Source organism: Erinaceus europaeus, chromosome 5 (assembly GCF_950295315.1).
Source record: "Erinaceus europaeus chromosome 5, mEriEur2.1, whole genome shotgun sequence".
NCBI lineage: Eukaryota > Metazoa > Chordata > Mammalia > Eulipotyphla > Erinaceidae > Erinaceus > Erinaceus europaeus.
In genome coordinates this window covers 52,591,021-52,603,849 of record NC_080166.1, presented here as the reverse complement: position 1 = coordinate 52,603,849, position 12,829 = coordinate 52,591,021, and the positions used below count along the sequence as shown (strand labels likewise).

Genomic DNA, 12,829 nt, shown 5'->3' with positions numbered 1-12,829 from the left:
AGAAGTGTTCAACACCCTAGGCAGGGCTACTTTCTTAGCGCATGTAGTTGACTTCTCAGGGTCTCCCAATGAGTTTCTGCACCCAGATATTTTTATCACTCCTCCTGTCATTTTCAGCTTTTCCTTACAAAGAAGGAAGATGAGGAATAGAGAACAGTATATTTCTAGGAAATAATTTTGGGGCAAGTCAGCTGACAGGAGACTTCCTGCCTATATCCATAAAATTCAAGGAAGATAAAACATTTTATCTTTGAATCAGACTTGATCTATATTTTTTCACTTGTGACTATGTATCGTATTTTGCAAAAACATTATGCTTCACCATTATGACATTTCTTTGGTCTCTTATATTATATTATTATTTTTTAAATATTTTATTTATTTTAATGAGAGTTACAGAGACAGAAAGATAAAATGCTAGAAATGGACATAGATGACACAGACAGACAGATAATATACATACAGACACACACACACATACACACACATACACACACACACACACACACACACACACACACACACACACACACCAGAGCTCTGTTCAGCTCTCACTTATGGTAGTGTTGGGGATTGAATTTATGACCTTTGAGCCTAAGGCACGAAAGTCTTTTGCATAACCATTATGCTATCTCCCTAGCCCTATATTAAACTTTCATAGGATTTAAAAACCCTTAAGCATATAGAGAATTTGGCACATATCAAATACCAGAAAAATATTAACTTTCTTTAATACTGAGTGTATTCAACTCACTTTTTTAAATAAAAGATTATGTAAGTAAGTTTCCTATTTACCTCACAGAGTTAAATAACTCAGTGTAGCAATTAACTAACAATTAACCCATACATTTTAGGGAATCAGACCCGCAGTCTATAATTGTTTTTACTCTAGCACAGTCTCATACTTCTGTATATGTATAGTAGATTTTGTTAGACATGGCTGTTAAGTAATTTGCAAACAAAAGTGTGGGACTTAATGCAGCTTTTTCCTCCCTCCCTACTTGTTTCTTTCTTTCCCTTTCTTTCTTTCTTTCTTTCTTTCTTTCTCTTTCATTCCTTTCTTTCTCCTTCCTTCCTTCCTTCCTTCCTTCCTTCCTTCCTTCCTTCCTTCCTTTCTGATTTGGTACTGTGCTTCAGAAGACAAAAAGAACAGTTAGCAATATTATACCCCCATACTCAAACACGAACATGACAATACTTCATTTTCTTTTAGAAGAGAAGCTCTCTGGTCTAATTAAACTCTTGTGTTTATTTTGAGAGATAACAGCGATGCTAGCACAGATGCTGACACCCATGATGACGAAGACTGCACAGATAATAAAATCACCTGTATTTCCTTCTACAAATCACAGAGCACTACACACATACCATCCCTTTTATCCTAGGCTGCATTGTTTCTTATGGAGCTGTGGGTTGCCAAATAGACACTTTTCTACAAAGACAGAACTCTCCCAACAGTTTACCAGTGGCTCAATGGTAACACTGTTTACCTATGGTAATCTCTGATCAGCCCTCCATGAGTCTCCCAAATTTATCCAATCAAATGTTTCACCTGGGAGTACTTGTCAAAAATACAAATCCCAAGTTTTACCCACAGATCCTGTGCTGGACTGTCCAGAGTTCTTTTGTTTTTTTCAAGGGTCCCTTTGAGGACCAGGTTTGATAAATATTGCCTCTTCTGAACTCAGAACGGTGAGCAAGGGATACAGGCTGAAGTGAATTTTGGTGACTTCTGTCTTTGACTTTCACAGTAGCCTTTCAGATTAATGGGAACATAATAGAACAGCCATTTTCAACAGTGCCTCCTTGTCTAAGGAGGGTTGTTATTTGCAAACCCAGTGAATGCTAAGCTGAGGTGCTTTGATATTAAATTGCTGCATTGTCTCAAAAGTCAAGGCACATTAATTTTTTATATAGAAAAATAGAAAAATACATCATCACTCTTCCAACAACCCAATATTACAAGGCAGCATTTTTTTAAATTAGTGATTTAATAATGATTGACAAGATTCTGGGATAGGGAGTCAGGCAGTGTAGTGCAGCTGGTTAAGCAGACATGGTGCGAAGCGCAAGGACTGGTTTTAGGATCTCGGTTCGAGCCCCCGTCTCCCTACCTGCAAGGGAGTCGCTTCACAGGCGGTGAAGCAGGTCTGCACGTGTCTATCTTTCCCTTCCCCCTTTGTTTTCCCCTCCTCTCTCCATATCTCTCAGTCCTGTCCAACAACGACGACATCGGTAACAACAGCAATAATAACTACAACAATAAAACAACAAGAGCAACAAAAGTGAATAAATAAATAAATAAATATTTAAAAAATAGATTGTGGGATAAGAGAGGTACAATTCCATACCATTCCCACCAGCAGAGTTCTGTATCTCATTCCCTCCACTGGAAGTTTTCCTATTCTTTTTTTTTTTAAATATTTATCTATCTATCTAACAAGGACGACATCAGTAACAACAATAATAACTACAATAACAATAAAATACAAGGGCAACAAAAGGGAAAATAAATAAATATTAAAAAAATAAAAAAACAAAGAATTGTAGATTTTTCAAACTCATGTTGCTATAACCGAGAGAAATTGAGAAGGAAAAGGGAGCTAGAGAATGTGAGAGAGAGACCTGGAGTGTCACTTTACAACTTGTAAAGCTTCTACCTGGCAGGTGAACTGCCTTGAACCTGGGTGCCTGGGCATGGTGATGTGTGCACTCAACTGGGTATGCCACCACCCAGCCCTTGGAAGCTCTTTTTAAAAATAGAACCCTTATCCACCTTCGTTGAAACACATGCATTTGAATTTGCTTCAAGAATGATACTCAGTCATGACCCCTTCTCTTCTGGAGTGTGATTTTTTTTTTTGAAATCAGTAGCCAAAGTTTACTCCTCTCTCATTATCACTTATCTTATTGTATGCTACACACAGGTACATAGGAAATGTATGTGTTGACACAGTGAAACTTATACTGATTATAAGGTGTCATAGCAGAGCCAAGGACTCTAAAGGGAGGAAGACTGAGGGGGCTGGAGACCACACACAGAATGGTGGAGGAAGACTTAAGGTGGTGATGCACAGATACCTATCAGGGGTAGAGAAGAAATTATATTTATTTGAGAGATGTCTTGTTTCCTCTAATCAAATGACTTAGAAAAAGAAGGATATGTGTTGACCAGATGGATAATAACAACAGTAAAATTACAGTCTTTTAAGTGTTATAGTAGTTCACAAATTTTTTCTTGTTTTTAAATTTTATTTATAAAATGGAAATATTGACAAAACTATAGGATAAGAGGGGTACATTTCCATACAATGCCTGCCCCCAGAACTCCATATCCAATCCCCTCCCTTGATAGCTTTCCTATTATTTTATTAATATTTTATATATATATATATATATATTTTAAAGTTTTTATTTATAAAATGGTTACAATGACAGGACCATAGGATAAGAGGAGTACAATTCCACACAATCTCCACCACTGGAACTCCATAACCCATTCTCTCCCCTGATAGTTTTTTGTTTTTTTCTTTTTGTGCCTGCACCATGAATCCACTGTTCTTTGAGGCCATTTCCCCCTCTTTTGTTACCCTTGTTGTTGTAGCCTTGTTGTGGTTACTATTGTTACTGTTGATGTCGTTCATTGTTGGACAGGACAGAGAGAAATGGAGAGAGGAGGGGAAGACAGAGAGGGGGAGAGAAAGACAGACACCTGCATACCTGCTTCACCACCTGTGAAACTACTCCCCTGCATGTGAAGGAGCTGGGGGCTTGAACCGGGAATCCTCATGCGGGTTTTTGCACTTTGCGCCATGTGTGCCTAGCCCACTGCGCCACCGCCTGACCCACCCCTGATAGCTTTTTAATACATTCTGGGGACCAAGAACATTCCCAATTGCTGGTTGAGAAAGTTATGGTGAGAAAAATATGCCTAGAGAATTTAAGTCAATTGACCAAGATTATGTAGCCAGTAAGAGGAAAGCTACATTTTCCATGCATAGGACTTGATTCATATCCTTTTTACTGTGGTGACTAGATGAATTCACAATTTCAGTTAACTATTTCAATTTAAGTTATAACAATCTACTCAGAGCATATATTAAGACAATACAAAGGACATCTACAAAAGCTAAACTGGAGTGGTGAGGCCTAGTAACAGCAACGAAAAGAAATGGAAAGCAAACTAAGATAGCTTATAAGGTCAATCACAGACTTTTATCATTCCAAGAAATTCTAAGTTTATGTACTGAATAGCCAGACTCTATATAGTTTGTACTGAATCATTTATTTATTATTTTTTTTATAGACAGAGAAGGAAATGAGAGGGGAGGAGGAGAATTGATCAGGGGAGAAGAAGAGAGATATCGGCAGCACTGCTTCATCACTTGTGAAGTCGCTTCCCTGCCCCACAGGTGAGCACCTGGACTTGAAACTCAGTCCTGCATGCACTGTACTCGGTGTGCAGTCACCCAGCTCCAACCGCTCATTTTCTTATTTTAATGTTCCTTCTGGAAAGTCTTTTTAAATATGGGAATTTTTGTACCAGTAAGCATTTGCTCATGAAATTTAGAATACTCAGCAGTTAAATGTACTAATTATAAAATTAAAACAAGCAAAATTTCTCCTAAAAGGTCAATATATATGTACACATAAAACTATTAAACAGAATGTGTACTCAGCATTTTTCAATCCCATTCCAAAAAAAGCTTACTCATCTGCTGCAATTATTAAAATGCTGTCACACAATTCACTTTTTCTTCTTAAAATATGGGGCGGCGGCGGGAGAGGAAGACATGGTAAAGAGAGTGAAGGAGAGGGACTTCTGTGGCACTGGCCTGGTCTTCATCCTACTCCCCACACAGGAGCCCACACTCATGTCAGTTCAGTGTATACTCAGGCCCTACATATTTTACTCACGCAAAGTCCTTCTCTCTTCTTCATGTTACATTTGATTCTAACAATTATTTTGTATATGAAATTTGCTTCAGGGAATCGGGTGGAAAGCGCAGCAGGTTAAGAGCACCTGGCGCTAAGCGCAAGGACCAGTTTAAGCATCCCAGTTCGAGCCCCCAGTTCCCCACCTGCAGGGGAGTCACTGCACAGGTGGTGAAGCAGGTCTGCTGGTGTCTATCTTTCTCTACCCCTCTCTGTCTTCCCCTCCTCTTTCCATTTCTCTCTGTCCTATCTAACAATGACATCAATAACAACAATAAAAATCTCGGGCAACAAAACGGAAAATAAATAAATATAAAAATATTTGCTTCATACTGTAATATCACTTTTGAACTATATACCACTTTTCCTACATATAAGACACCACTTTTTCTTAAAACATGTTCACACAGATACGCACATACACAAAAGATTTTCACAGGGGATTGGGCGGTAGTGCAGCAGGTTAAGTGCACATGGCACGAAGCTCAAGGACAAGGACAGGTGTAAGGATTGTGGTTGGAACCCCCGGCTCCCCACCTGCAGGGGAGTCACTTCACAAGTGGTGAAACAGGTCTGCAGGTGTCTATCTTTCTCTCCCCCTCTCTATCTTCCCCTCCTCTCTTCCATTTCTCTCTGTCCTATCCAACTACAACATCAATGGGAACAATAACAAAACAAAAAATGGCCTCCAGGAGCAGTGGATTCGTAGTGCAGGCACTGAGTCCCAGCAACAATCTTGGAAGAAAAAAAAACTTTTTTTACAGACATATATTGACATAAAAAGTTGTTTAGAGGGCCAGGAAGGGAGCATAATGGTCATGCAAAAGAGCCTGAGGCTCTGAGGTCAGATTCAGTTCCCAGCACCACCATAAGCCAGAGCTGAGCAGTGCTCTCCCTCTCAGTAAATAAATTTTAAAAAAAATTGTTTTTAAGTTGCTTTTTTCTACCTTTATCATACTTAAAGTGCAAGTTGGCTAATCTAGAAAATAACAAGACAATTGCTACAGTTTATTTCCATCCCTTCTTAGATGTTAAAAACTGCTTTGTGCTTTAGAAGAATATAAACAAGTTTTCCTCTCATTGTGTTTTGACTGATTAGTATTATTTGGGCAGCTTAGTTTTAGATTCTTTACTTACCCATTGGCTGAATTAAATTTAGAATGAACTAATTTTTTTATTATTAATTTTTTTTTTGCCTCCAGGGTTATCGCTGGGGCTCGGTGCCTGCACTACGAATCCACTGCTCCTGGAGGCCATTTCCCCCCTTTTTTGTTGCCCTTATTGTTTATGGTTTTTATTATTATTGTTGTTATTGCTGTCATTATTGTTTGATAGAACAGAGAGAAATCGAGAGAGGACAGGAAGACAGAGCGGGGAGAGAAAGATAAACACGTGCAGACCTTTTCCACCACTTCTGAGGTGACTTTTCTGCAGGTGGGGACCCAGGGGCTCGAACTGGGATCTTTAAGGCGGTTTTTGCGCTTTGTGCCATGTGTGCTTAACCCACTGCGCTACTGCCTGGTCCCAGAATGAACTGATTTTTTAAGGAGTTATAAATACTAATGATTAAAATATGAGTGGAGATTCCTATCAAACTTTTATTTTCTTTCTCTCTTGTATTAAAAGTACTTTTGTGTTACTTTCTGCCTGTCATTACATCATGTGTCTCCCTGTACAAGTAGAGTACACAACTGAACTAGTTTATTGTTTTAAAAAAGTCATGTATATCAGACTTTGAAACCCTTTCCTCTTCTCAGGGCTTATAGAATATAATCCAAATCAGCACATGTGATTAAAAAAAAGTGCTAGATATAAAAACTTGTCCAGTGTGAAATTGGGATGTCAAGCTTTCTAATTTTTTTTTGTTCTTGTACAAAAACCCAGTGCTATAAATGTTAAGTAAAGAATGAATATCCTTGCATAATTCTTTTAGCTTCTCCCAAACATATACTTCTCTGTGGCTGTGAGTCCTGTGGTTGACATTATATGGCAAGAAGAAGGATCCTGAACCCATGAAAAAGGAATGAATTTCAACTTGTAGCTCTGCCTTTAAGGCACTTTTTTCCCTGACAAGGTCTCAGTTCTCTCATATTTAAAACACAGAGGTTTAGATATATTTTCTCTGAGTTAGACTGATGCATGACAAGCCTCAGTCAGAAGAAGACTAAACAGAGGGATTGAGAATGTGTAAATTAGTGGTCCAGGAGGTGGCACAGTAGATAAAGCACTGGACTCTCAGGCAGGAAGTCCTGAGTTCAATTCCTGGCAGCCCATGTACCAGAGTAATGTCTGGTTCTTTCTTTCTCTCTCCTCCTGTCTTTCTCATTAATAAGTAAAATCTAACACGTGAAAATTAGAAATGCTGAACATTGATGTTGTGGTATATAACAAGGCTTTGTGAGAAGACTGCAGGTGTTCCTTGAGTTTACATTAGTTGAAAATAAAATATTCATTCAGAAGGACTAATCCACAGTGTAGGTATGCCTTGGGCATCTCTGACTATGCTGCCCTCTCATGTTTCAACACATTTTAGTTTTGTTCTTCATTGCCCACCAAGGACCCCTGTGCAAGGACCCCTGCAGGTGAGCCTTGCACTAAGTAATACAGGTCTTGCCATTACTGTTGTGTTTAAACACAACATCATAAGTGAAATAAACTATAAAAGGTGCTCTGTCATTAACATCCTCCTTCTATACCAGTTATTTAAAAGAAGTTCTGGTAACGAATCATGTCAGGATGAGGTAGGGTTGTTGAAAGAACAGTGACTGAACTCTGTTCCTTAGTTACTTTGAATTCTTGCACAGTACCAAGATCTGTAAGCTCACATCTCTTTACTTCAAATGAGGAAAAAAATTAGAATAAAAACAATTATAGAGGGAGTCAGGCGATAGTGCAGCAGATTAAGCGCAGGTGGTGCAAAGCGCAGGGACCCGTGGAAGGATCCCGGTTCGAGCCCCCAGCTACCCACCTGCAGGGGAGTTGCTTCATAAGCAGAGAAACATGTCTACAGGTGTCTTTCTCTCCCCATCTCTGTCTCCTCTCCTCTCTCCATTTCTCTCTGTCCTAGCCAACAACGACAACATCAATAACAACAACAATAATAAATACAACAATAAAAACAAGGGCAACAAAAGGGAATACATAAAAAAAAAGATTTGTTAAAAAATAAAGAATTAGAGAGACAGGGTTAGCACTCAAGTTCTAAATTCATATCTTTTTGCCACATCACACTATAGAACAAAATAACTATATAGTAAAATTCCTTTATAAATGAACACTTAGAAATTCATTCAATTTTTTTTTCTATTAGAGTTTACCTATTAGAGATAGATATAAGAACTATTATGTGACTGACATACATAGTGATACAAAAATCAAACATCCCTGACTATCATCATGTTTAATGCAATAACCTTAAAGGGTAGACAAGATATTCTATGACATAAATACATATGCATGGATATATGCATGTTTTATTAGCTAAGTAATATTTTACAAGTCAGTTGTCAGATGAGTGCCCTCAGGCGCAGTTTACCTTCTATGATAGAAAACCTTAGAAAGTGTTTCCATAAACACTTTCATAAACACTAAGACGTCACTCATAAACAGAAAGAAGAACAGAAAGGGAAACACAAAGCAGGATTTGACTGAGTTTGGAGTAGTGCACCAAAGTAAAAGTCTCTGGGTTGAGGGTGAGGGTGTATGTTCGGCTTCACTGGCGAGGCGGGGGAGAGGGGATTGGACATAGTCTTTTGGTGGTGGAATGGTGTTTATGTACACTCCTATTAACCTGTAGTCATATAAATAAATAATTAAAAAAAAGAAAGTGTAGAATGAAATATCAGGACAGATGACTTTCTTAACTCAATTAAAAAAAAAAAGATGATTTACTGAAAAGTATTTTTCCTTGAAAAAGGAAAAGCAAATTCTCACATTTTGAAAATAGTCCTGCAAAACAATTTGATATTTACATCACAAGACACCAAATATCTCTGGGTAATATAAGGAGGGGGCACAATGTTGGAGTCAACAGGAGACCTCAATTTCAATAGGGAGAATGAAAGTATGTCTACTCTGATACATTTGGGAGAGCCATATTTTATTCTATTTTTTCCTCTTTCATTGGTTTTTGTCTTTTTTTTTGGCCACCAGGTTTATTTCTGGGGCTCAATGCTTAAGTGAAGATGTCAATGCTCCTTGCTACTATTTAAATTTTATTTTTCCTTTCCCTTTACTTCCTATGGCACACAGAAAAATGGAGAAGGAGAAAGAAGAGAGAAAGAAAGGCACCAGCAGAATTGTCCATGCCTTGTGAAGCTTCTCTCTGCAATGTGCAGAGCAAGGCCTTGAACAGGGATCCTCCTGCATGGTGACCTGTGCGCTTTACCAAGTGCACCACCACCTGGCTCCCATAATTTTGATTGCCCAACAAATTTGCCTTTCTCTCATGCATTCTCTTCTTTCCTTCATCTATCTGGATTATTGGCTCCATTACTCCTACTTCTGCATAAGGTGTTGGTCCCACCAATAAAACTAAATGACAACAGAACACAATTTTGTTTGTGTTTTTCTTCACAGTCAGAGTGCCGGGCTTGAAAGTGGAACAGGCCACAGTTTTGTAACAAGTGAGCACAACCAGGTGGACCATCACCTGGCCCCCTTAGACCCCAGCTTTAAACATGATGCACTGCGGTGAACATGATACTAAGAACATCCCACATGTGAACTCTTAGTCTAGCAATAGCTGTGTGAAGTAGAACATCGTTTGATGAACGGCAAAATGGAGGGAGGGCAAGGCAACATAGTTGGAATGAAAGAGAATGGTTTAAATGGTTTAAATTTCTCACTCTTCTCAGGACCAGTAAAGCTGGGTTTCCTCCTCAGGTAGTATGAGTTTGGAGGTGGGATCTGTCTTATCAGTTGCTATAGGAGAGAATTCACAAGCATGGCTTTTCTGTGTGCTCTGTCTTCTATGAAAATCTCATCCACTATCGTCGTCATTCACGTTTTCAAGGAACCACTATTTCCCAATAACCTCAGTGAGGAGAACTTTCCCGTGTTCTTGCTCTCTTTCACACAACCCTTGTCCACTCTTCCACCTTGGTTTGCTATGCTTGGGTCAGGGAAAAAAATACTTCTATTGCCAGTCAGTTAATTTCCTCTTGTGCTTTGTGACAAACACAACTGTGCAAGGCTGTTAGTGACAATTATTTTCCCTTCCCAGAGACTTCGTCAGTCCCATTGTCCCTAGGCCTCAGATCAGGAGCTATGAATACAAAAGGACACTTCATTAACTTTAGTTCCTGGATTCCACTTCACTCTGGTATTGGTCTTGGAGCTCACTTCTTTATTAAAGAGATGGGAGCTCCTATGGGATCTCTCACAGGTGTTTAAGTCTGTGACCTTGGAGTACAATTATTCTTCCTTTCATCAGTGCCAGCCATCTGTCTGATGTTTGGACAGCTGCTCTGACCACTGAACACCCACCCCCTGCCTCACATTGGACACAAGAGCCCCTGCTGGTACCTGCAGCTGCTCTGCTTGGAGGATGCTCTTGTGGGGCTCAGATGTGACCTCAAGCTACAAAATATTTTAAGGACCAAAATAGCACGGCAGTCTACTCAAGACTCAGAGTACTGTTTACTAAAAATAAATAAATATATAAATAAAAGAGGGGTCTGCGAAGGATTCTTGTTTTTATACCATCACAGAAAGGCAAATCTGGAAAGCACCAGAGCAAAAGTCAGGCACTGTTTCTCATATCTGAGAGAGAAGAGGTAAAAAAGAAAGGACACTCAGAAGTACTAGGAGGTGTAGGTGTGACTTAGAAAGAAGAAAGGATCGTGGAAAAAATGGTGCACATGTATATTAGATATAGATATAAATATAGATAGTTGTAGATATAAAATCAACCCATTATCTGTGACCTTGTGAGAACTACTGCAGTTTCCAAGGGATGGGGTAGGGATATAGAGCACTGGTTGTGGAAACGGTGTAGAATTATATCCCTATTATCTTATAATTTTGTAAATCAATATTAAGTCACTAATAAAACATAAAAATAAATAAGTGAACAAGATGGATCTGCCTGCCTTTATAGAAGTCAGAACCAGTGCCTATGGAAGGACTGGGGGCTTGGCTGTGTGTGGTCTCTCAGTGGAGACCCAAGTACATGTGCCCCAGAGTCAGCTTGCTCACCCCCCTCACCCATAGTCAGACAACTGCACAGAGACCACGGGGTCAGCCCCCTCTCAAAATTAAACTCAGGTACTTGGATTGGTTTACCCAAAGAACTTACTTTACTATGAAATTTTAATTTTAATAGGAGTTTTGGCTTTATTCATCTCCTGAATCAATGTCAGGAAGAAAGCTGTGGTGAAATGAAATGACATTGAGAAGTCATTAGCAATGAAATCTTGAATGATGAATGTGGAAAAGAGAAGCAGTGATTTAATATTCCTTGAGACACAAATCCCATTCAAAAGACACCCAGGAAAGGGGAACAACAACATTAACAACTGTTCCAGAATCAATGCTGATGTGGTGACCACGGAAGAGACTGGTACAAAGTGCTGAGTGGACATGATGAAGCAACTTTCCAAGCAGACTGTACTCACTAGTAACTTAAGAAAGAGCTCCTCCACATGTTATGAGTTGGAGTTCCAAGAAGACTCTTGAATCAAATGATGGATATCGATCTAGTTCAGAAAATATGTTATTTTTCTTCTGGTGATAATTTTAGAACATAGAGGTTTTTCTTTTCCAGACAATTATCTTAATGAATCCTTTGGGGTTTCAATAAATGATTAAATGAGTTCAATTTGGTTTCAGGTTTAGCAAAATAAAATTCTTCTTCTCTCTCTCTTTTTTTTTTTGTTCACTTGAAGTCAAGTCTCATTTTGAAAATAAATCCGATATAAACTGGTAATTTTATTTTTCTTTCCTTTACATCCTTCACTCTTTACTTCTTTTCTCCAAATATCGATCTGGTCTTTTTATGTTACTGAAATTTTATATATCACATAACTGACTTTTCTCTCCCCTCCTAGACTGAATGTAATCTCAAGGTTTTTCAATGCAAATTAGGAATATGAGGTGCTATTCCTTTCAGCTCATAACCGGGGTGTTGGTTTACTAAGAAAGTAACTTCTATGTATGCATTCATTTCATTAAGCCAAGCTACAAGATTTTCATATAATGCTGATAACATAAATCTGTCAAAAGCATAATCAACAAACACTCTGAAGGTAATACAAAAAAATTCCTAGAGTAGTGCTACAGTTAGGAAGAACGTACGCACTTAGATAGTTGTTGACTAGTGTATCAATCAACAGTTTCAATGAACAACTACGAGAGCAACAAGAGAAATGATATACGAAAGATTAATTTCTTAGCATTTTAGAATTGTGGTGTAAAGCTGTCATCAATATTATGCCGAGGGAAAGTAAGAGCTTTTTAGCTCCTAGATTTTTCTTACCTGTGATGGTGGCTTTATTGATGGATGGTTGGTTACACATGGGTGATCTTCTGATAAAAAGAAAGAAATTTAAAGTAGTAAGTATCTAGTGCTTATTTATTGGAAAACTCAAGTCATTTCAAACATGCCGTTTGAATTTAATATTTATCGTTAGGTTTGACCATGCACAGAGAGAATTCTTTCAGACTAAACTAATCAAATTCCTAGTCAGACTTCATATTGCATAGCTCAGATAGCACTTGATGGAAAAAAAAAAAAAAAGAAAAGAAAACTGGTAAATTAGTGGTAAACTTTAGAGTTGAATAGAGCATGTGACACAGGGGCATGAAAGATGTTCTCGGGAGTCGGGCTGTAGCGCAGCGGGTTAAGCGCAGGTGGCGCAAAGCACAAGGACTGGCATAAGGATCCCGGTTCCAA

General features: G+C 38.6%; 1 protein-coding gene across 2 annotated transcripts in view; it reads right to left on the bottom strand.

Annotated features, from left to right (window-relative positions):
* LOC103108052 (cAMP-specific 3',5'-cyclic phosphodiesterase 4D) overlaps nucleotides 1-12,489 on the bottom strand; it is a 207,562-nt gene extending 195,073 nt beyond the window's left edge. The window contains exons 1-2 of one of the 2 annotated variants that reach the window (XM_060191316.1): nucleotides 12,413-12,468; nucleotides 11,553-11,633 (exon numbers count right to left, since the gene is read on the bottom strand). Coding sequence is in view for 1 of the 2 variants with exons in the window: in XM_060191315.1 (XP_060047298.1) it covers nucleotides 12,413-12,452 (40 nt within the window). In the remaining variant the exon portion in view is untranslated. Of the gene's footprint in view, nucleotides 1-11,552; nucleotides 11,634-12,412 lie in introns of both variants that reach the window. The other variant, XM_060191315.1, reaches the window with a different exon arrangement.
* Nucleotides 12,490-12,829: the final 340 nt, after the last annotated feature.